Source organism: Blennius ocellaris (genome assembly GCF_963422515.1).
Source record: "Blennius ocellaris genome assembly, chromosome: 3".
Lineage (NCBI taxonomy): Eukaryota > Metazoa > Chordata > Actinopteri > Blenniiformes > Blenniidae > Blennius > Blennius ocellaris.
Genome location: NC_137652.1, coordinates 985,563 through 1,009,284, shown reverse-complemented (window position 1 = coordinate 1,009,284; position 23,722 = coordinate 985,563). Strand labels below are relative to the sequence as shown.

The window sequence follows — 23,722 nt, the reverse complement described above, 5'->3', positions numbered from 1 at the left end:
TCTGATTCTACCCGATTCTACCTGATTCCGTCTGATTCTACCCGATTCTGTCTGATTCTACCCGATTCCGTCTGATTCCACCTGATTCTACCGGTTAACAACATCCTACATAATACATGCATTGTGATAAAGATTCACTTGAAGCTTCAGGAGATGATATTTAAATGACGACAGCGTTTGGCAGCGACCATGAAATGATTCTTGGAGCTTTATTTTGTAGGGTCAGTGCAGAATGTATTGTTGCAGTTGAGCTCAAACGCCCAGTAGAATTCCACCGCGATCATTGTCGATGACCCTGCTCTCCTCTCGCCCCCCCAGACGCCCCACCCTGCGGTCTCTGGGGAACATCGTGACGGGGGACGGACGAGCAGACCCAGACGGTGCTGGACGCCGGGGGCCCTGGCCCCTGTTCCCCACGCCTGCTGCAGCACCACCGGCCCGCCGTCCAGAAGGAGGCGGCCTGGACCCCTGTCCAACATCACGGCTGGCAAGGACCTCGCAGATCCAGGAGGTCATCGACGCCGGCCTGGTGCGCCCCCTGGTGGAGGTCCTGAGCAGGGTCAGGCAGCTCCGTCAGTCAGCCTCCACCTTCGTGGAGCCGCAAGTCCCGAGTCTCACTGTAATAATACGTCATCGTGTTGTGTACCTGACGGAAGCAACGTGGTTGGACGTCTGCTTGTCCAGGGGGAGTTCAAGACCCAGAAGGAGGCCTTGTGGGCCGTCAGCAACTTCACCAGCGGAGGAAGCGTCCAGCAGGTGGCGCACCTCATCCAGTGTGACGTGCTGCCGCCGCTCCTCACCCTGCTGAACTGCAGGGAGAGCAAGGTGGTCCTCATCGTCCTGGAGGCGCTGTTCAACATGCTGCAGGTGAGGGGGGGGGGGGGGGGGGAGGAGGGGGGGGGGGGTGGTCCTCATCGTCCTGGAGGCGCTCTTCAACATGCTGGGTGCAGGTGAGGGGGGGGGGGGGGGGGGGAGGAGGGGGGGGGGGGGGGTGGTCCTCATCGTCCTGGAGGGCGCTCTTCAACATGCTGCAGGTGAGGGGGGGAGGGGGGGGAGGAGGGGAGGGGGGGGGGGATGGTCCTCATCGTCCTGGAGGCGCTGTTCAACATGCTGCAGGTGAGGGGGGAGGGGGGGGGGGGTGGTCCTCATCGTCCTGGAGGCGCTGTTCAACATGCTGCAGGTGAGGGGGGGGGGGGGGGGGGGGAGGAGGGGGGGGGGGGTGGTCCTCATCGTCCTGGAGGCGCTCTTCAACATGCTGCAGGTGAGGGGGGGGGGGGGGGGGGGAGGAGGGGGGGGGGGGGGGGTGGTCCTCATCGTCCTGGAGGCGCTCTTCAACATGCTGCAGGTGAGGGGGGAGGGGGGGGAGAGGGAGGGGGGGGGGGATGGTCCTCATCGTCCTGGAGGCGCTGTTCAACATGCTGCAGGTGAGGGGGGAGGGGGGGGGGGGGGGTGGTCCTCATCGTCCTGGAGGCGCTGTTCAACATGCTGCAGGTGAGGGGGGGGGGGGGGGGGGGGAGATCAAAGAAAGGTCTTAACTGGGACATGAAGGTGATTCGTAATGTGGATTCTTCAACATGTGAGGTTTGATCCTGAACGGGTTCTAAAAGGCCTGAAGGCTGAAATGTTCAGACTCCAACTGCAATAAATGTCAGAATAGAAACAAGGAGCAGAACAAGTCCAGGATCCTGTTCACGTCTCTGACAGGCGACCGAGGACAAGTAGGACTGTGGACAAAGACAAGGTGCAATAATGTAGAGCGTCAGGATATAAAACAATAATGTAGTGTCTCTGTTACTCTGTGTCCCTGTGTCCCGGTGTCCCTGTGTCCTGGGCGTCTCTGTGAGGACGTTGCTGTCCCTCCAGATGGCCAGTAAAACGGGAGACGTGGACAAACTGTGTCTGATGATCGAGGAGCTGGACGGACTGGACAAGATGGAGGCTCTGCAGTTCTCTGACAGTGAAGCCGTGTACAAGTCGTCCGTCAACATCATCGACACCTTCTTCTCCGCAGAGGTACCACGTCTCTGTGTCTCCATGGTAACCACTGAACCTGTCCTCTGACCGGAGTGTTGTTCTCTCTTGGACTTGTCCATCATGTCCTCCAGGGGGAAGACGACTCCGTCGTCCCCGACGGCCGGTGCAGAATGCTTCGACTTCCAGAACCCCCGACGACCAGAACGCTTTCCAGTTTTAACACGTCCCAGCTTCCTCTGGACCCCTCCCTCCATCCCTCCGTCCTTCCACCCCTCCGTCCCTCCACCCCTCCACCCCTCCATCCCTCCACCCCTCCACCCCTCCATCCCTCCGTCCTTCCACCCCTCCGTCCCCTCCACCCCCTCCGTCCCCTCCGTCCCTCCCTCTTCTACCCCTCCACCCCCTCCATCCCTCCACCCCTCCATCCCGCCACCCCTCCATCCCTCCCTCTTCTACCCCTCCATCCCTCCCTCTTCTGCCCCTCTCACCCAGTGGGGTAGAATATAGAAAAATAGATTATTATTTTTGGTTTGTGCTGTTTTGTACTTTTTTTTTTTTTCTTTTTTTTTGAAAACTTTGTACACAAAAGTTCAAAACATGTTTCAGGACAACATTTGTAAATAAATTGTAATAAGTTCGTTTCCCTGTCCTCCGGCTGCTCCGGTCCTCCAGCAGGAGGCGATGCTCTGCGTCATATCGTCTTTAAAACGTTTCCACTTGACATATTGCGTCAGCGCCGTGACGTCAGAGACGTTCAGGGTTTGGGTGAGCGTGCAGGTTCAGCTTCCTGCCAGCAGGGGGCGGCACCTCCGCACCTCGGGCAGTAACTGGAATCATTTTACTACAAGACTTGATAAAAGGGACGATTCTTGTGCTTCTTACAAGAAGATATGCAGTTTTTTTCTCCAGGTTCTGAACCAACGTGAAGACGAGTCACGACACAAACACCTGCACTCACTTCATTATTCCAAAACCACAAACTAATTTCACTGCATCCGAATTGTGGAACATCGTTCTATTCAACTGAAGTTGCTTTGTTTGTTCTAAAAAAAAAAAAAAAAAAAATACCAGTTTGTTCTGGCAGGAAAGAGTTAATGTGTGTTTTGTTCATATATTAGTTTTCCAAAGTTTCACAGTTTGACAGAAATGTGTCCCGTCTCCATGTTCGTTTTACCCTGAACAACATTTTCAATATTGTTCTTTTCATAACACACAATACAAGCTGGTTGGAAAAAGAATCTTGTACTCTGCACTTCTGTATCTCAGTGATTCAATGGTTTGTTTGGTTTTTAAAACTGATTTGATTATTTAAATAAACTAGGGACTAGAAAACAGTAATTGATTTGTTACAACTTCATTTAATGTCAATTCAAAAAGGCTGATGGATAAAGTTAAAAAAGCCTTTTCTAGTCCAATCCCATTTAACACCAAACGCCTAAAAAAATACTTTCAAAAGTTTTATATGCCTTCGTCAAAGTTCGCTTTATTGTCAGGTCTGCTCTACGTACAAGATGCAGTATTTACATATATCACACAAATGAAAAGAAATGGAATATAGATAAAGTATATTATCCAAAATACAATAGAAATGTGAAAATTGAGAATATAGGCAAGAAACTTAGCAACAGCAACATTATATTAAAGAAGTTAAAATAAATAATGTGCACGATTCAATGGTTTACCTCAGACTAGGCTTCATCCACTTTTATTGTATTTAGATAGTATATAAATCCACGTTGCAATATACGAGCCATTGGTGATTCGTATTAAGGGTTGACCAGATGTTCACACATCAGCACAACCAACAACATCCAGCCTCTCCTCAAACGAGCGGAAACGACCGGATCATGATGGTCGTGTGAAGCGCTCACCACTACGGCGTGTGTGAGAAGAGTGGTTTTATTGTGAAAGGAGGGGGCGGATGTGCAGCGTCGTTCCTCTCTGCTCGCACTTCACGTCGCCGCCTCAGACTGGCTGGGAGCAGCAGAGCAGCAGAGCAGCAGCCTGGCGGTCCGGGGGATGGAGGACAAACCCTCCGCTTGACGCAGCACCAGTCCTCGGCATGGTCCCACACCTGGATGTAGCGTCTTCTCGTCGTGATTGTCGCGGGGAAAGCGGAGCTGCGAGGCGGTGACGACCTGCTATGGTGACCCGAGCGGCTAACGCAGCTAGCACGGGACCGTCGGTGGGGGACGCGGATTTGAAGAACCAGAGCCGCTCACACATGCGTCCAGACACCGTGTGACTTGGCTCCTCATCGAGGTGGAACACGAGGGGGCATGTCGAACCAAGGAGTCCGGAGGAACGGCCCGGTGAAGCTGCGGTTGACAGGTGAGGCTGGAACCCCTCCTGCGGAGCGTTAGCGTGTTAGCATGTTAGCATGCTAACGAGCGTGCTAAGCAGGACTGTGTGGCTTTGACGGTTTTAGTCTCCTCGTCTCGTGTACAAACGTTTTGTTTCTCTTGTTTGTGAAGTGTTTATAAAGTACTACTGAAGTACTACTGGAGTACTACTGAAGTACTACTGGAGAGTGTCTCCGTCTCAGGAGCTCCATTGAGTCTGTCTGCTCTGATTAGCAGACGTTAGCATTGTTTATATTGTCTCCTAGCTGGAGCTAACTGGTTATTACTTTATTTACTGGATCACTGAGATTATCTCTGGAAAACTACTAACTACTGTTTAACACTGGGATTATCTCAGGAAAACTACTAACTCGTTATTGTTTAACACTGAGATTATCTCTGGAAAACTACTAACTACTGTTTAATACTGAGATTATCTCTGGAAAACTACTAACTACTGTTTAATACTGAGATTATCTCTGGAAAACTACTAACTACTGTTTAATACTGAGATTATCTCTGGAAAACGACTAACTACTGTTTAATACTGAGATTACCTCTGGAAAACGACTAACTACTGTTTAATACTGAGATTATCTCTGGAAAACTACTAACTACTGTTTAATACTGAGATTATCTCTGGAAAACTACTAACTATTGTTTAATACTGAGATTATCTCTGGAAAACTACTAACTCGTTATTGTTTAATACTGAGATTAGCTCTGGAAAACTACTAACTATTGTTTAATACTGAGATTATCTCTGGAAAACTACTAACTCGTTGTTGTTTAATACTGAGATTACCTCTGGAAAACGACTAACTACTGTTTAATACTGAGATTATCTCTGGAAAACTACTAACTCGTTATTGTTTAATACTGAGATTATCTCTGGAAAACTACTAACCCGTTATTGTTTAATACTGAGATTAGCTCTGGAAAACTACTAACTACTGTTTAATACTGAGATTATCTCTGGAAAACTACTAACTCGTTATTGTTTAATACTGAGATTATCTCTGGAAAACTACTAACTACTGTTTAATACTGAGATTATCTCTGGAAAACTACTAACTACTGTTTAATACTGAGATTATCTCTGGAAAACTACTAACTACTGTTTAATACTGAGATTACCTCTGGAAAACTACTAACTATTGTTTAATACTGAGATTATCTCTGGAAAACTACTAACTACTGTTTAATACTGAGATTATCTCTGGAAAACTACTAACTACTGTTTAATACTGAGATTATCTCTGGAAAACTACTAACTACTGTTTAATACTGAGATTATCTCTGGAAAACTACTAACTACTGTTTAACACTGAGATTATCTCTGGAAAACTACTAACTACTGTTTAATACTGAGATTACCTCTGGAAAACTACTAACTACTGTTTAATACTGAGATTATCTCTGGAAAACTACTAACTATTGTTTAATACTGAGATTATCTCTGGAAAACTACTAACTCGTTATTGTTTAATACTGAGATTAGCTCTGGAAAACTACTAACTATTGTTTAATACTGAGATTATCTCTGGAAAACTACTAACTCGTTATTGTTTAATACTGAGATTACCTCTGGAAAACGACTAACTACTGTTTAATACTGAGATTATCTCTGGAAAACTACTAACTCGTTATTGTTTAATACTGAGATTATCTCTGGAAAACTACTAACCCGTTATTGTTTAATACTGAGATTATCTCTGGAAAACTACTAACTCGTTATTGTTTAATACTGAGATTACCTCTGGAAAACTACTAACTACTGTTTAATACTGAGATTATCTCTGGAAAACTACTAACTATTGTTTAATACTGAGATTATCTCTGGAAAACTACTAACTCGTTATTGTTTAATACTGAGATTAGCTCTGGAAAACTACTAACTATTGTTTAATACTGAGATTATCTCTGGAAAACTACTAACTCGTTATTGTTTAATACTGAGATTACCTCTGGAAAATGACTAACTACTGTTTAATACTGAGATTATCTCTGGAAAACTACTAACTCGTTATTGTTTAATACTGAGATTATCTCTGGAAAACTACTAACTATTGTTTAATACTGAGATTATCTCTGGAAAACTACTAACTACTGTTTAATACTGAGATTATCTCTGGAAAACTACTAACTACTGTTTAATACTGAGATTATCTCTGGAAAACTACTAACTACTGTTTAATACTGAGATTATCTCTGGAAAACTACTAACTACTGTTTAATACTGAGATTATCTCTGGAAAACTACTAACTACTGTTTAACACTGAGATTATCTCTGGAAAACTACTAACTACTGTTTAATACTGAGATTACCTCTGGAAAACTACTAACTACTGTTTAATACTGAGATTATCTCTGGAAAACTACTAACTATTGTTTAATACTGAGATTATCTCTGGAAAACTACTAACTCGTTATTGTTTAATACTGAGATTAGCTCTGGAAAACTACTAACTATTGTTTAATACTGAGATTATCTCTGGAAAACTACTAACTCGTTATTGTTTAATACTGAGATTACCTCTGGAAAACGACTAACTACTGTTTAATACTGAGATTATCTCTGGAAAACTACTAACTCGTTATTGTTTAATACTGAGATTATCTCTGGAAAACTACTAACCCGTTATTGTTTAATACTGAGATTATCTCTGGAAAACTACTAACTCGTTATTGTTTAATACTGAGATTACCTCTGGAAAACTACTAACTACTGTTTAATACTGAGATTATCTCTGGAAAACTACTAACTATTGTTTAATACTGAGATTATCTCTGGAAAACTACTAACTCGTTATTGTTTAATACTGAGATTAGCTCTGGAAAACTACTAACTATTGTTTAATACTGAGATTATCTCTGGAAAACTACTAACTCGTTATTGTTTAATACTGAGATTATCTCTGGAAAACTACTAACCCGTTATTGTTTAATACTGAGATTAGCTCTGGAAAACTACTAACCCGTTATTGTTTAATACTGAGATTACCTCTGGAAAACGACTAACTACTGTTTAATACTGAGATTATCTCTGGAAAACTACTAACTCGTTATTGTTTAATACTGAGATTATCTCTGGAAAACTACTAACCCGTTATTGTTTAATACTGAGATTAGCTCTGGAAAACTACTAACTATTGTTTAATACTGAGATTATCTCTGGAAAACTACTAACTATTGTTTAATACTGAGATTATCTCTGGAAAACTACTAACTCGTTATTGTTTAATACTGAGATTTCCTCTGGAAAACTACTAACTACTGTTTAACACTGAGATGATCTCAGGAGAACGACTAACCCTGGTAAGTCCAGGTCAGATCTGAGCCTTCAGTCTCCAGCGTGGTCACGTGTCCATTATTACCTGTATCGGTAATAAAACCAGTTACTAGTCATCTCCAGGCAGAGGTTGAGGTGAACCCTCACAATAATCTAAAACAACCTGCAGTTCCTTTAATTCAGGCTTTACAAACTTTCCCCTTGATGCTTTGTGGTGTTTTGAGCATAAAATCCGTCCAAACAGCGACGTGTTGTCATGAAGAGTTGGGATAGCGCTACTCCCGTTAGCATGCTAGCTGGCTGCAAACTGTGGACTGGATTTCCTGACTCGTGACTCCGCGTCTCATTGAGACTCGCCTCCGTTCAGGAAATCCAGTCCACATTTTGCAGCCAGCAGAGCAGAGGAAGAGAAACATGCTGCTGCTCCCTGGTGTCCGGCTCAGTCCTCATGGGAGTCCTGGCTCTTCTTCAGCCTCCATGAGGTCATGTGACCAGTGGTCATGTGACCAGTGGCCGGGGGAGCCGGAGGCTGAATTTCACGTTGGCACTAGCATGTAGCTGCTTCTTTTAGACGATGACTGAACACCAAAACAAACATCTTCCTTGTTTTCTGAAGTTTGTTCCTGAAACAACCACAGGAGGATCAGAGCTCAAAGTCCACGGAATGAACTGTGGCGTGGAATTCAAATCTAGACTATTTTGTTTGTTAGGTGTAGGACTATGGTGAGAAGTCAGTGCTGAGGTCCCCCCCCCCCCCCCCTATGGGGGGGACGGGCTGCAGTGGTCTTCACACGGAATCCCAGGAATGTGAAACCTCAGAGACTCTTTCCAAGTCATGGACCCATTCTCAGTCTGTCCCTGGCTAAGAGGGAGGACAGTGTGGACATTATGGCGGGGGTGGGGGGGTGGGGGGGGGGTGTAGAATGACCGGAGCGGCTGTGAACAGTGACGAGCAGTGATGCGAAGCCTTCGTTCAGACTGGTGCATTCATTGCTCACGTTACTGCCGTCGCTTGTGGCCACATGTGATTTATGTGTGAGAGACTGTTCAGTCAACGTTGGTCCACTTTACTGTTTCTGTCTGCGACAACCAGACCAACCGTCTGTCTGTCCACGGAGGACACGTCACATTTGACACTATGGCATCATGAGCTTCTTGTTATTATGTCTCTGGGTTTCGTCCTCAGTGTCTCCGTCTTGCTCTCTGGGTTTCGTCCTCAGTGTCTCCGTCTTGCTCTCTGGGTTTCGTCCTCAGTGTCTCCGTCTTGCTCTCTGGGTTTCGTCCTCAGTGTCTCCGTCTTGCTCTCTGAGTTTCGTCCTCAGTGTCTCCGTCTTGCTCTCTGGGTTTCGTCCTCAGTGTCTCCGTCTTGCTCTCTGGGTTTCGTCCTCAGTGTCTCCGTCTTGCTCTCTGGGTTTCGTCCTCAGTGTCTCCGTCTTGCTCTCTGGGTTTCGTCCTCAGTGTCTCCGTCTTGCTCTCTGGGTTTCGTCCTCAGTGTCTCCGTCTTGCTCTCTGAGTTTCGTCCTCAGTGTCTCCGTCTTGCTCTCTGGGTTTCGTCCTCAGTGTCTCCGTCTTGCTCTCAGGGTTTCGTCCTCAGTGTCTCCGTCTTGCTCTCTGGGTTTCGTCCTCAGTGTCTCCGTCTTGCTCTCTGGGTTTCGTCCTCAGTGTCTCCGTCTTGCTCTCTGGGTTTCGTCCTCAGTGTCTCCGTCTTGCTCTCTGGGTTTCGTCCTCAGTGTCTCCGTCTTGCTCTCTGGGTTTCGTCCTCAGTGTCTCCGTCTTGCTCTCTGGGTTTCGTCCTCAGTGTCTCCGTCTTGCTCTCTGGGTTGCTGGTTTTGTTACGCAGGCCGTCTGGAAACACGCTGGGTTTTTTATAGAGTCGTATTAAAACCAAGACTTTATACTGAATAGGTGTCTGACTTGTTTTAAACATGATTTTAAAGCCTTTCTTGTGTCTGTTTAAAACCTGCTGAAGGTAGGGTTCTCCTGTTAAAACCTGCTGAAGGTAAAGTTCTCCTGTTAAAACCTGCTGAAGGTAAGGTTCTCCTGTTAAAACCTGCTGAAGGTAGGGTTCTCCTGTTAAAACCTGCTGAAGGTAGGGTTCTCCTGTTAAAACCTGCTGAAGGTAAGGTTCTCCTGTTAAAACCTGCTGAAGGTAGGGTTCTCCTGTTAAAACCTGCTGAAGGTAGGGTTCTCCTGTTAAAACCTGCTGAAGGTAGGGTTCTCCTGTTAAAACCTGCTGAAGGTAGGGTTCTCCTGTTAAAACCTGCTGAAGGTAAGGTTCTCCTGTTAAAACCTGCTGAAGTTAGGGTTCTCCTGTTAAAACCTGCTGAAGGTAGGGTTCTCCTGTTAAAACCTGCTGAAGGTAAAGTTCTCCTGTTAAAACCTGCTGAAGGTAGGGTTCTCCTGTTAAAACCTGCTGAAGGTAGGGTTCTCCTGTTAAAACCTGCTGAAGGTAGGGTTCTCCTGTTAAAACCTGCTGAAGGTAAGGTTCTCCTGTTAAAACCTGCTGAAGGTAGGGTTCTCCTGTTAAAACCTGCTGAAGGTAGGGTTCTCCTGTTAAAACCTGCTGAAGGTAGGGTTCTCCTGTTAAAACCTGCTGAAGGTAGGGTTCTCCTGTTAAAACCTGCTGAAGGTAAGGTTCTCCTGTTAAAACCTGCTGAAGTTAGGGTTCTCCTGTTAAAACCTGCTGAAGGTAGGGTTCTCCTGTTAAAACCTGCTGAAGGTAGGGTTCTCCTGTTAAAACCTGCTGAAGGTAGGGTTCTCCTGTTAAAACCTGCTGAAGGTAGGGTTCTCCTGTTAAAACCTGCTGACGGTAGGGTTCTCCTGTTAAAACCTGCTGAAGGTAAGGTTCTCCTGTTAAAACCTGCTGAAGGTAGGGTTCTCCTGTTAAAACCTGCTGAAGGTAGGGTTCTCCTGTTAAAACCTGCTGAAGGTAAGGTTCTCCTGTTAAAACCTGCTGAAGGTAAGGTTCTCCTGTTAAAACCTGCTGAAGTTAGGGTTCTCCTGTTAAAACCTGCTGAAGGTAGGGTTCTCCTGTTAAAACCTGCTGAAGGTAGGGTTCTCCTGTTAAAACCTGCTGAAGGTAGGGTTCTCCTGTTAAAACCTGCTGAAGGTAGGGTTCTCCTGTTAAAACCTGCTGAAGGTAGGGTTCTCCTGTTAGAACCTGCTGAAGGTAGGGTTCTCCTGTTAGAACCTGCTGAAGGTAGGGTTCTCCTGTTAAAACCTGCTGAAGGTAAGGTTCTCCTGTTAAAACCTGCTGAAGGTAGGGTTCTCCTGTTAAAACCTGCTGAAGGTAGGGTTCTCCTGTTAGAACCTGCTGAAGGTAGGGTTCTCCTGTTAAAACCTGCTGAAGGTAGGGTTCTCCTGTTAAAACCTGCTGAAGGTAGGGTTCTCCTGTTAAAACCTGCTGAAGGTAGGGTTCTCCTGTTAAAACCTGCTGAAGGTAGGGTTCTCCTGTTAAAACCTGCTGAAGGTAGGGTTCTCCTGTTAAAACCTGCTGAAGGTAAGGTTCTCCTGTTAAAACCTGCTGAAGGTAGGGTTCTCCTGTTAAAACCTGCTGAAGGTAGGGTTCTCCTGTTAAAACCTGCTGAAGGTAGGGTTCTCCTGTTAGAACCTGCTGAAGGTAGGGTTCTCCTGTTAAAACCTGCTGAAGGTAAGGTTCTCCTGTTAAAACCTGCTGAAGGTAGGGTTCTCCTGTTAAAACCTGCTGAAGGTAGGGTTCTCCTGTTAGAACCTGCTGAAGGTAGGGTTCTCCTGTTAAAACCTGCTGAAGGTAGGGTTCTCCTGTTAAAACCTGCTGAAGGTAGGGTTCTCCTGTTAAAACCTGCTGAAGGTAGGGTTCTCCTGTTAAAACCTGCTGAAGGTAGGGTTCTCCTGTTAAAACCTGCTGAAGGTAGGGTTCTCCTGTTAAAACCTGCTGAAGGTAAGGTTCTCCTGTTAAAACCTGCTGAAGGTAGGGTTCTCCTGTTAAAACCTGCTGAAGGTAGGGTTCTCCTGTTAAAACCTGCTGAAGGTAGGGTTCTCCTGTTAGAACCTGCTGAAGGTAGGGTTCTCCTGTTAAAACCTGCTGAAGGTAAGGTTCTCCTGTTAAAACCTGCTGAAGGTAGGGTTCTCCTGTTAAAACCTGCTGAAGGTAGGGTTCTCCTGTTAGAACCTGCTGAAGGTAGGGTTCTCCTGTTAAAACCTGCTGAAGGTAGGGTTCTCCTGTTAAAACCTGCTGAAGGTAGGGTTCTCCTGTTAAAACCTGCTGAAGGTAGGGTTCTCCTGTTAAAACCTGCTGAAGGTAGGGTTCTCCTGTTAAAACCTGCTGAAGGTAGGGTTCTCCTGTTAAAACCTGCTGAAGGTAGGGTTCTCCTGTTAAAACCTGCTGAAGGTAAGGTTCTCCTGTTAAAACCTGCTGAAGGTAAGGTTCTCCTGTTAAAACCTGCTGAAGGTAGGGTTCTCCTGTTAGAACCTGCTGAAGGTAGGGTTCTCCTGTTGTCTCGGTGTGGCCATGCAGGCCCTCCAGGCTCGTCACTGGCCCGTTTGCTTTTTTTTTAACTTTGGGTTTGTGTTTCTGCCCCGAATCAGTTTTATCTGTAATTTTCCACAGACTTCAGTTAAAGCGGAAGATCAAAGCCAGCTTGTCACTGACGCTGAGCTCCAGAGGGTTTTGTGCTTCTTGTCGTCACGTCCAGTGAAATCTGATCATTTTCAATGAACTCCCAACAAACGTCTTCATTCAGCCAGGGAGTCACAGCCGGGGCCGTGTCGTAGTTTACCACTGGCCGGACCTCCTCGTGTCACGGCCATGAATTACTAAGGTGGATTTCCTCTCTGCAGGATTCTGACCGTCTTAGAACCGTCCCCCAGTACGCAGAACCAGCCTCGGTTCCTCAGCACAGTGGAACTCAGGTTTATACAAGGGAGCTGCTCTTTGATGCTTTGATTTATTGAAAGGAATGAGTGGGAAACAAACAGTTTGGCCGTTCCAGGAGAACCAGTCCTGGTTTCCAGAGTCTCCTGTGGTGGGACAGGAAGCTTCTGCTTAAGATAAAGATCCAGGTTCCAGGATCTTGGTTCCAGGCCCAGCACCACCAGGGGCTGGGGGCTCTTCAGACTGACTGTCTCAGCATTCAGCTCTCAGACAGTCTATCAGCTTGTGAACGTGTGAAAGTGGAGAGTTTGTGTGGTGAAACCAGAGGAAGAGCTCGGCCTTCCAGGTTGATCCGGTCCAGGACTGCCAGGACGTTCCTAGACCTGGTCTTGTCCTGGAACATGAGGCTGGTCCTGCAGAGGGACTGAACTGCAGCTGTTTAAGTGTTGATTCATGACTTACATGTGAGTTTGCAAGATATTAGTGTCGTGGATAAGCTTCACTCCCTCATAACATTAATGTGTTCACAGATGTGTGATCAATGTGGTCTAAATATGAACATCTACTCATCTCTTGGGTCACATGACTGAGTGGTTAAAGTCCATACTGTCCTATTCCACGCTGGTCCACCATCATCTTATGGCCGCCGATAGATCAAGTCGGTCATTGATCATTCCACCTGTATTGGGATGCAGAGTAAATATTGAAGTTGAGATTTGAACTGAGTTTGTTTGGACCGGCTACCGGAGCTTTGAATTGGACCTCCTGCAGCAGTCGGTACCATCAAAGAGGATCGGTGGAAGGAAAAGCAGTGACTCAGCGTCTCCATTGATGGAGGTGGAGAACGAGAGAGTCTGTGTGCAGATCTGACGGTTTCCTGCAGCCTCATGGTGGAAGAAGTTGGTTCCTGTGGGGAACAAAGACCGGCCCAGTTCTAGATTATTAAATCATCATTCAAATTGAAGATTCTTGTACAAATGTGTTCGTAGATACTCGGCTGTCCCAACGATTGTGTTAATGTGTTTTAATGTCCCTTCATGTGTTTTAATGTGTTTTAATGTCCCTTCATGTGTTTTAATGTCCCTTCATGTGTTTGAATGTTTTAATGTCCCTTCATGTGTTTGAATGTTTTAATGTGCCACACCTCCGACATAACAAGTCATCACATCAATGATTACCTGGTTCACGTGTTCTGCACAAGACGGTTATAAAACCTGGACCTTTAGATGGACGTCAGCCTTTTCCTCCACCTTGGGAAATGATTGTTTGTTCTCCAGAGGTCAGTGCTGCAGTGTGACTGACCTGTCAGTGGTGTTCACTGCACTGCTCCCTCCGTCCTCCTCATGGTGGACGAGACGTGTCCACGTCCCCCACCTGTCCTTTACTTGATCACGGACTGGAGACGTTGTCCAGGGAAGGTCTGTTCTGCTTCACTGCTGCTCCAGCAGCTCAGTAGACCTTTCTTGTTTGGTGTTTCTCTGTGTTTCTTATTCATATCGTAAATTACTTCTAGTAGAGGAAGTATTTCCGGGGCTACTTCTAGTAGAGCAAGTATTTCTGGGGCTACTTCTAGTAGAGGAAGTATTTCCGGGGCTACTTCTAGTAGAGCAAGTATTTCCGGGGCTACTTCTAGTAGAGCAAGTATTTCCGGGTCTACTTCTAGTAGAGCAAGTATTTCCGGAGCTACTTCTAGTAGAGGAAGTATTTCCGGGGCTACTTCTAGTAGAGGAAGTATTTCCGGAGCTACTTCTAGTAGAGGAAGTATTTCCGGAGCTACTTCCAGTAGAGGAAGTATTTCCGGAGCTACTTCTAGTAGAGGAAGTATTTCCGGGGCTACTTCCAGTAGAGGAAGTATTTCCGGGGCTACTTCTAGTAGAGCAAGTATTTCCGGAGCTACTTCCAGTAGAGCAAGTATTTCCGGAGCTACTTCCAGTAGAGCAAGTATTTCCGGGGCTACTTCTAGTAGAGGAAGTATTTCCGGGGCTACTTCTAGTAGAGGAAGTATTTCCGGAGCTACTTCTAGTAGAGGAAGTATTTCCGGGGCTACTTCCAGTAGAGGAAGTATTTCCGGGGCTACTTCTAGTAGAGGAAGTATTTCCGGGGCTACTTCCAGTAGAGGAAGTATTTCCGGGTCTGGTCTTCAGGTGATTCATGGTGCAGCTCTGATAGAGAAGAGCATCTCCACTCCAACACAATGGCTGCATGTGATCTGGCTGCTATAAAACCTAGAAGTGGAAAGTGGAGGATGTTCACCCTGCAAGGTTCTTCTAAAGTCACATGTGTTTGTGGGATAAGCAGTGAAGTTGTTGTTGTTGTTGTTTTGGCTGCTTGAGAAAATCACCAGATTTTTATTTATTGGCCTTTTCAATGAGCCTGAGTGGAGGAGGAGCTGCTGGTGGAGGTGTCTGCTGGTGGAGGTGTCTGCTGGTGGTGGAGGAGTCTGCTGCTGGTGGAGGAGTCTGCTGGTGGAGGAGTCTGCTGCTGGGATTTTCCTGGTTTATGCGTTAATATAAATATTATGTGGTGTAGATGAGTGGTGCTGCTGGCCACAGATCAGACCAGGCCCGTGTGTGTGTGTGTGTGTGTGTGTGTGTGTGTGTTGACCTGGTGTGTCTGGGGTTCCTGTGTCTGTATGTTACGTCTGAGGTTCCTGTGTCTGCATGTTACGTCTGAGGTTCCTGTGTCTGCATGTTACGTCTGGGGTTCCTGTGTCTGCATGTAACGTCTGAGGTTCCTGTGTCTGCATGTTACGTCTGAGGTTCCTGTGTCTGCATGTTACGTCTGGGGTTCCTGTGTCTGCATGTAACGTCTGAGGTTCCTGTGTCTGCATGTTACGTCTGAGGTTCCTGTGTCTGCATGTTACGTCTGAGGTTCCTGTGTCTGCATGTTACGTCTGAGGTTCCTGTGTCTGCATGTTACGTCTGAGGTTCCTGTGTCTGCATGTTACGTCTGAGGTTCCTGTGTCTGCATGTTACGTCTGGGGTTCCTGTGTCTGCATGTTACGTCTGGGGTTCCTGTGTCTGCATGTAACGTCTGGGGTTCCTGTGTCTGCATGTAACGTCTGAGGTTCCTGTGTCTGCATGTTACGTCTGAGGTTCCTGTGTCTGCATGTTACGTCTGAGGTTCCTGTGTTGTGGTTCATTTCTGTATTCCAGCACAGTTTTTGTACCCAAACTTCCTCCAGCTCTGTTTAGTCTGCATCACCAGTGTATGCTTGGATTGACCACACACACACACACACACACACACACACACACACACACACACACACACACACACACACACACACACACACACACACACACACACACACACACACAGGGCAGGTTCTGTACAGTAATTTGGCGCTGGCATGGTTGTTGTCATGTGGAAGTGTTTATGTTTACACTGCTGCAGCTGCTCCGACTGTATTTCTCAGCGCTGCTGGCAGGAAACGAAAGAGACGCAGGTTTTTAGACGCAGCAGAGCAGAAAGCAGAGAAGTGACGACGTTTCACCTCCTGAGAAGCTCCAACCACCAAGGTGGTCACTTTATATGGCTGAGAATGAAGAGACACACACACACACACACACACACACACACCAGTGTGTGCAACACAAGCATTTCTTTAATAGGCATTAGGACAATTAAAAAGTTAGGCTAACGTAACCTAACCACATTATCACTTGCGAATCACATTTGGATGTATGATAGAAGGTTAACTGACATGAATTTATGGTCTCAATTCCAAAATGTTTCCTGCCTCTAGAATAGCGCCGTTTCACCTGCGGTAGGAACATTTGTATTTTTCAATGTTTCTGTGACGGATGAATGTGGGTGAAATAGTTTCTGGGTCAACTTCAATACAGGTTTTATTGTTGCAGTCCAGCACGTAGAGATTTATCTGCTATTTCTTCTATAGTCTGTGTATTTTTCTTCAAACTCTGTAGAGTAGTTGGCCGTTAATCATTTTTCAGATTGGATTGTTATATTTGGCTTTTCCTCTCAGGTTTGTCACATTTCTAGTGTTGAAGCAGACGTTGTCTGACGATCGACGTCGCCTGGGTTCATTAATCCAAGATTCACGGCACGTGAAACGTAGCTGAGCCTCTTTGACTTTGTTTAGAAATGTTGACTTTCAACACGACTTTTCCACCAGAGAAGTTTCGGTTTTGCACGTCGATGGGAAGGTGTGAAGTGTGTGAGACGCAGTGGTGAAACCTCACGGGCCACAACTCCGCCAGTAAAGGATCCGCTGGTCTTTAGTCAGACTCATTTATTTATTTGTTTTAGTTTCACTCGATCTAGAATTTAACCTGCTTTTCAGCTTACTTGTGAACTCTGTGGCATCAGTGTGCTTCTGAGCCGGAAAGTGGAAAGACTGAACACCTCGGGTTGCATAACGGCCTGCGAGCGGGGAAGAGGTGGGCTTCAATATGCAGAATGCATTAAACTTTCCAAGTGCCTGAAGAGGATTTTCCTGCTAGAAGAAGAAATATCGCCTTTTTTCTTTTTCTTTATCTTTTTTTTTTTTTATTTATTTCATGTGGCTGCAGCGAAATACTTCTGATGGCCTCCGAAAAGTTTTAGAAAAGGTGCAAAAATACAGTAAAAGTACCAGGTTTCTAAAAAAGCTGAAGTTGTAACTCAGCACAGGGTCAGTTGGTCTGAAATGTTCCTCCGTTCTCACGACACTTCAACTGCAGCAGGTTCCTGAATGAAGTACTTGCTGGAACATAAATGTTCTCAGGTGCTTTTTAAAAGCACTGAGGCCAGGTCTACAGGAAGCGTGTTCAGGGGGGGTTAAACCAGGGGTGTCCAGCATGAGGCCCGGGGGCCAGAACGGCCCGCCAGACCATCTGATCCGGCCCAACATGTGGTTTGTTTTTGTTTTTTTTAAGTATAAAAATGAAAACTGACAGAGGCGGATCTAAAAACACTCGATCGGCAAAAAATGACATTCAAAACCGTCCTTGGTCAGAATTTATTAACGCGTCTGTGGAGGTCACATGACACAACGCCTTTCACAATAAAACAATGAGTCCAACTTATGTGAAATGATACTTTAGACACGTAAACGCAAAACAATTTCCAGATGATGACAAATTGTTTTAATCCTGAATAAAAATAAGAGATCCAGATAAGGTGACTGAGGTTTTTTTTTTTTTTGCAAATATAATAATATCTGATTAACTTTAATAGGTAAATTTCAGAATAGACTGGTAAATTGTAGCAGTTACAAAAGAAGGAAAGACTTTGACATTTGTCCAGATCTGCAGTTTAATATGTGATGTTTGACTTGTTGGGCCTCCAGAGGTCAGAGGTCAGAGGTCAGGTTGATGTGGCTCCTCAACTGAAACCAGTTTGAATGAAGGTATGAGTTGAGAATGGTTTGGGTGCAGTTTGTCGCTTTATTCTGGTTAATAAATTACTGCTCAAGGTTTCAGATATTCTTCCTCCTTTCTTTTTCTTTTCTTTCTAAACTGTCGACTGAAACCATTTATCTCTCAACGTCAACTCGTGGCTGCTTATCACAGAATCTCTGTGCTGGTTTTGGTTTTCAACCTTCTTTACTTTCTTTTTTAAACAGGATGTCCCTCGTTTCGCTGTCACCCCCCCCCCTCTCTCCCTCTGCCCCCCCCCGGATCTGGTCCAGACGGCTGTCAGACTGCCGGTGTGGCTCCACTCCAGTGCATCTGTCTCTTTTTGTTCTTTTTTAAAAACCTGTTTTCAACTTGTGACGCACATGAGCTTTTTACTTTCCTATTCTTGGGGAACGACACTTTGACATGCTTTTCTTCCCGGCACCTTCCTGACCTCTGACCTTCTCCTGACATCAAACTTCATCGAACTTCATCCAAACCTGTCCAACAGGAACCTCAAACAATTCTTTGTCTGCGAGGACGATGGCTTCTTTAAATCCAACGTGAGCGGGACTTTTTTCCTGCTGCTGTTTCTGTGGTCAGACTGCCCACCTGTGTGTGTCTGGTAGACCACTCAACACACACACACACACACACACACAGAGTATCTCGTGTCGTCGTTCTGACGGTAAAACATGTAGGGAAGTCACTACATTGATTGCGTGGATAGTGGTACTTTTACCTTCTCTATGAACTGTAGACGAACACTTTTTGTAAACTGAAATCATGTTTTTACTGGAAAGTGTAAAACCAAATGATGAGCAGCTTGTTTCTCGTGGCACCTCATGACTGACGGATGTTCTTCACAACAACATGTAGCAGAAAGTCGTCTGACAGACTGGAAATAAACCAAGACGATGCTGCTTTGTTCTCTTTATCTCAGTAACTGGTTCAGTCAGTGTGAAGTTCCTCAAAACGTGTGTCTGACGATGCTCGTCGTAGTGTACCTGCCCTTTCTGTCTATTGGACGACATTTGTTAGGAAGGAGCAGTGGATTGTGGACCGATGAGCACCGCTGAAGCTCCTCTGCTACATACTTGTTCCTCTTTTCTTTGGTGTTTGATGGAATTGATGAAATACAGAAATTAGACATATTTCAATTTGCCAGTTCATTCCTTGATGCTTCAGGTGTTTGTCAGAAAGAAGAAAAAGACCCAGCGACTGAACTCTGCTGCTCATCCCACAAATGCATGTTCCTTCCAGCAGCCTGCTCTTCACAGTGGCAGTTTAAAAGTGAATCCACTGGGTTTCCAGTGGTACAGGGTGTCTCGGCTCAAAGAATCTAGCAGCCACACATTCCTTTACACGGAATAAGATAATTATAGGCGATCACATATATTGACAGGGAGTCTTGGCAGCAGGTTGCAGGTGTGATTCCCTCACCCATCAGCAGTCAAACGCCTCCATGGTCAAACCCACCAGGCGTTGTTGAAGGTTTCCGTGTAACAAAGAAGAAGAACGGTGCAGGAACCTGTTCAGGTGCTGCTCATGCCTGGAATGAGCTGGGCCGTGGTGGCCTCCTTCTCAGTTTGCTCTGCCTCGCCTGTATTCACCATGACTCATTCAGGGGCTCGGCCTCTCAGGACAAACCTCTTCAAGCTGGTTAAGAACAACAGACGTGGGTTCAGGAAGAGTTTCACCTCCCGGCTTTCTGTCGTACCTTTGATCTGTTTCACAAGCTGAGCTATAATTGATTCCATTTAGTTTCTCTGTGATCTGGAGGTTCACTAACACTTGTGAGACTGTTTGAGTTCACTTATTCTTTGTAAAATGTGATTTAATTTGTGGAAAACAAAACACTGCAGTAGGTATTTGTTCCCTGCTGGTTTTAATAGCAACACGGTGTTCATGCACACATTGTTGTTGAGTTAATCAAAGTTGTGTTGCATAATGCTCATCATAAAAGTGTGTTATGTAACATTCTGTTCAATGACAGTCTGGTCTGACGGAAGCCGTCAGTCTGAGTGTTTTTGACATTGCAGCCATCAGCTGTGGTACCAGCGACAGACCAGTGCCTCCCTTTAGCACGAGCCTCAGTCTTGAAGTGAGACAATTTACTGAGTCTGGTTCAGGGACGATGACGGCCCCAAAGACAGGAGACTGATCTGGACATGTTAGATTTGAGCCGGTTGGACAGCATTAATGACGACTATATGAGAGGGACAACTTTTACTTGTCCATTAAAATGGTGCAGTCAAACATGCCATGTGTGCTCCATGAATTCCCAGACAGGATTCTGTCCCACATCGTCTTCAGAGTGTCTCCCGTCCCTGCTGCTTGTCTGGCAGAGCCTCCAGGACGGACACGTCCTCACCACCCGGTCCACGGTCCAAGACGTCTTCTACGTCATTTCCCTTGTTTGGCCTTTTGGCCTTTGTCTGTCCTTCTATCATCTGCATTCTTTGAACTTGTGACATCAAAGACACCTGTCCTCGTCCTCCTTCCACTCATAAGTACAGTGATCAGGTCATGAATAGAAACATAGATGGCATAGATATTAAAAAAAGTTGATTCTATAAAAGTTTTAGGACGAATTCATACATTTTAAAAAGCAAATTAATGAACTAGTTAAAAATTGTCTAAAATTATAGGCCTATTATTTAAAATGAGACAGTTGGTCCCAATAGCAGCACTCTTTATCACAATGCATGTTTTATGTAGGATGTTGTTAACAGGTCCAATATTAGCGGACTGGACTGGTTCCGTCATTCTCTCCTTCTCACCAACATGATACAGAAATAAACTAAGAAGTATAGAGGTCCAGGCATAATGAGCTGTGACTTAAACCACCAGCCACACTGTCCATACTTACCAGGAAACTAACTAATCAGCTCCTGCAGTTATGCAGGTGGTTTCCATGTGTCCTGGTTCTCTCGGGGTTAAAAGCTCTCTGGACATGGATCAAGTCATAATATATGGTTTCCTGTGCGTTGGACCCTTCTGGACAGTCCATCTTGTCGTCATTTTGCAAGTTCATTGCACATTTATTGTTTATCGTCGCCTTCTTAAAACAATCGCCCACGTCATTATTTCCAGTTTTTCAAGAAACCGAGCCACAGTGGAGTCACACTGGTGACGTAGGCCAGGGTGCTAAAGGTGTAGAATCACAGGACGTGTTGGCGTTTTGACCAGAGTTGGGCAGCATCACCAGGAGGTGAGTTAGGGGGGGGGGGGATTAATCCGGCAAATATTTTAAGAAGGCGACGATATGTGAAATTGTGGAAAATAAATTACATGAATTCCTGCATTGAGACGAATGTTCAGCGTTTCCCTTCCCACCTCGGGGTCAGAAGCAGCGACACTCAGATTCCTGAGTCCAGGTTGTTGGCGCCGCCTGGTGAGCGGGGGGGGGGGGGGGGGGGGGGGTCGGCTGTAGACCACTGGCCCCTCAACTGAATGACATAATTGGCATTTCAAGCATTCCCTGTTCCGGAGCAGAGCTGCAGTGGAGTCGCGGCTCCAACTGAGGAAGTCCAGTGGAGATTAGATCCTGCAGGTTCATTCAACCCTCATCATTGTTTCATGCAGCTTGTTGGACTTGGTCCCGTATTCACCTTATTCCGGAGGTTAGCGCGGGCGGCGCCATGCGCGTAATCACACTTCCGGTTTAGCGCCGCGCTACTTGATTTGCGATACCAGTCTGTTTAATTGTTTCCAATGTAAAGCTAGTTTAAAGCTATCAGAGACGGCCGGCGTTAATGGCGCAGTGCGTGGTTGTTGTCATAACAGCTGGAGGAAAAGGAAGCTAACTCTGTCGCAGCTTTGTTCTGAACATCAGAAGAAGAGGTCTGAGTGTCGTGGGCCTTTGTTTACCTTTATTTCTGTTCCTGCAGCAGCTCAATATTTCCCGACATGGACATGCTGCATATCTTTACAAAGCATGTTTTGGGTCGTTTTTAGTCGCTGGGTTTGTTTAACAGATGTCTTAATTTCCTAAGCAAGACGCGGCTTAAGAATCGCTAGACCGGCTGGAAGCTAACTAGTTAGCAACGTTAGCCTGTCGTCTTGTAAACACTGCGGCACTATAATGACAGCATGTAGCGCTGGACACACTCTGATTTAGACTGCAGTCTGGAATAAAGTCACTCTATATGGAATATTGTGTTTCCACACTTTGCTCTCCTCGGTGAAGAGGAGCTCCGTCCTGAGACACTGAAGGCTAACGGCGCTAGAAACACCTCAAAGTCCTTTTCAAACTATCAACACAAGCAATGCATCGTTTACTCGTCGGTGAACATGATCAGAGCACACTTGGCGCAAAATAACCTCCCTTATATGCTATTTTATTTTATTTTATTTTATTTCGCTGGAACAGGAAGTGTGGGACAGTAGTAAAAGTGGGCGGGGCGGAATAAGGTGAATTGAGCGTCGTCGTCCCCCGACGTTTCCCACCATGCACCATGCTTTGTGTACGCAGCCTGGCCTCCAGAGGCACTGGGACGGAGGAGAGACGTCCTGGACTCAGAGCTCAGTGCATGAAATGAAAACGTATTCATCTCAATGTGTTTCACTCCTGAATGTTTGCAGCAGAGGTGGATGGTGAGACGCTTGAATTCATATGATCTCGCTACAAACACACAGGGGATATTTTCCAAGGAGGCCCTTTTTTGGTTGTTCAAATTATGTGGAGCTTTAAATTCTTTGGAACCCTTTCAAGTCGCCACCGCCGTTTGGCTTCCTGTGAAGCACGTGCTAACAGTGAAAGGAGTTCAATGGCGGCTTTCCGCCACCTGCATGTCTTATTTACACTGGTAAAGTAGGGATGTTCCTCCAGAGCGTGACTTATTTCTCTTGTTATTAATCTTCTCTTTAAGGTGGTGTTTCTAAGACATGCTGTCTTTAAATAGAACTACAATATTATTATAGCTGCATATTTGTGGAAATGTCTGCCGTCTCTGCCTGAGAAGAGCTGTTCCAGGGAATTTAGGAAAGATCCGTTTATGATCAACTACAACCTCAAATGTTAAACTGTATTCTTCCAATTTGTCAGTAACATCCAGTTCATTGGATTGTGTTTATATCTCACGTGGTCAACAGTCCATAACTTAACACGTTTGGTCACTAAAGTCAACGTTTTCCTGACGTATAGATGCAGGAAAACGTTAGTTTTTGACCTGGCTGGTTTCCTCAGAGCGTCGTCTCAGTAAAGATTATTAAATAAATATTTCAATGTTTCAAATAAATATTGTCACAGTAGATTATTAAAAACAAAGAAACTCTCGAGCACCATTACATCAGAATGTGTTGTTGACGATGGGTCACTGTCCCGGTCCTGGCAGCGCTGCTGGTGATTGGCTGAGGCAAACCGGCGCTGGACGATCCTCGTCCTCTGGAGCGCTGCTGACAAACTCTACTGGAGGACGGCGCTTGACGAGCTGCTGGTTCACTGAACTGGACACGTTAGATCGTCCACTTCTGAGCTTGAAATGGCCTTTTGTTTTGTCCTCTCTCTCTTTTTCTCTCTCCAGTAGATCCAGTTGTTTTCCCAGTCCAGTGACTGTGTAGTTTCAGCGTTTGAAAGTCATTTTGACGACGTGAGTCAAACCACAAATCAGCGCTTTCATTAAAACTTTGTCATTTTCTCTCAGAAGCCTGTGAAGGACTGTTCCATCAGGACTGGACGTGAAGGCTCGTCCAAACGTCCAGGGCGAGTCAAAGCTTTGCTCGGGGAAGTGAACCATCAACCCACCTTGCCCAAACAGGCTCGTGGTGTTTTGGCCATATTTTGGCGTTTTTTCCCCCCGATCCAAACTGCAGAGGTTTCAGATCCATGAAGCTTCGTCTGTTTCACTGTTGCTGAAACGACTCCAGTGTTTCCCTGCTGCTCTGCTGGCTGGCTGCAAACCGTGGACTGGACTT

The 23,722-nt window shown here is 45.7% G+C and overlaps 2 protein-coding genes across 3 annotated transcripts in view; both read left to right on the top strand.

Annotated features, from left to right (window-relative positions):
* Positions 1 to 289: 289 nt before the first annotated feature.
* Positions 290 to 3,142, top strand: LOC308149150 (uncharacterized protein; the record flags this gene model as incomplete). The annotated part of the gene is made up of 4 exons (XM_080520821.1): positions 290 to 559; positions 685 to 867; positions 1,864 to 2,013; positions 2,106 to 3,142. 4 exons carry the CDS (start codon positions 290 to 292, stop codon positions 2,472 to 2,474), a joined length of 972 nt encoding a protein of 323 aa, XP_080376947.1. The 3' UTR covers positions 2,475 to 3,142.
* Positions 3,143 to 3,960: 818 nt separating this feature from the next.
* Positions 3,961 to 23,722, top strand: part of LOC308128581 (E3 ubiquitin-protein ligase SMURF2-like) — a 60,645-nt gene continuing 40,883 nt past the window's right edge. For both annotated transcript variants that reach the window (XM_080494192.1, XM_080494191.1), the window contains exon 1: positions 3,961 to 4,305. In XM_080494192.1, coding sequence (XP_080350318.1) covers positions 4,254 to 4,305 — 52 coding nt within the window. In that variant the 5' untranslated portion in view covers positions 3,961 to 4,253. The remainder of the gene's footprint in view (positions 4,306 to 23,722) is intronic.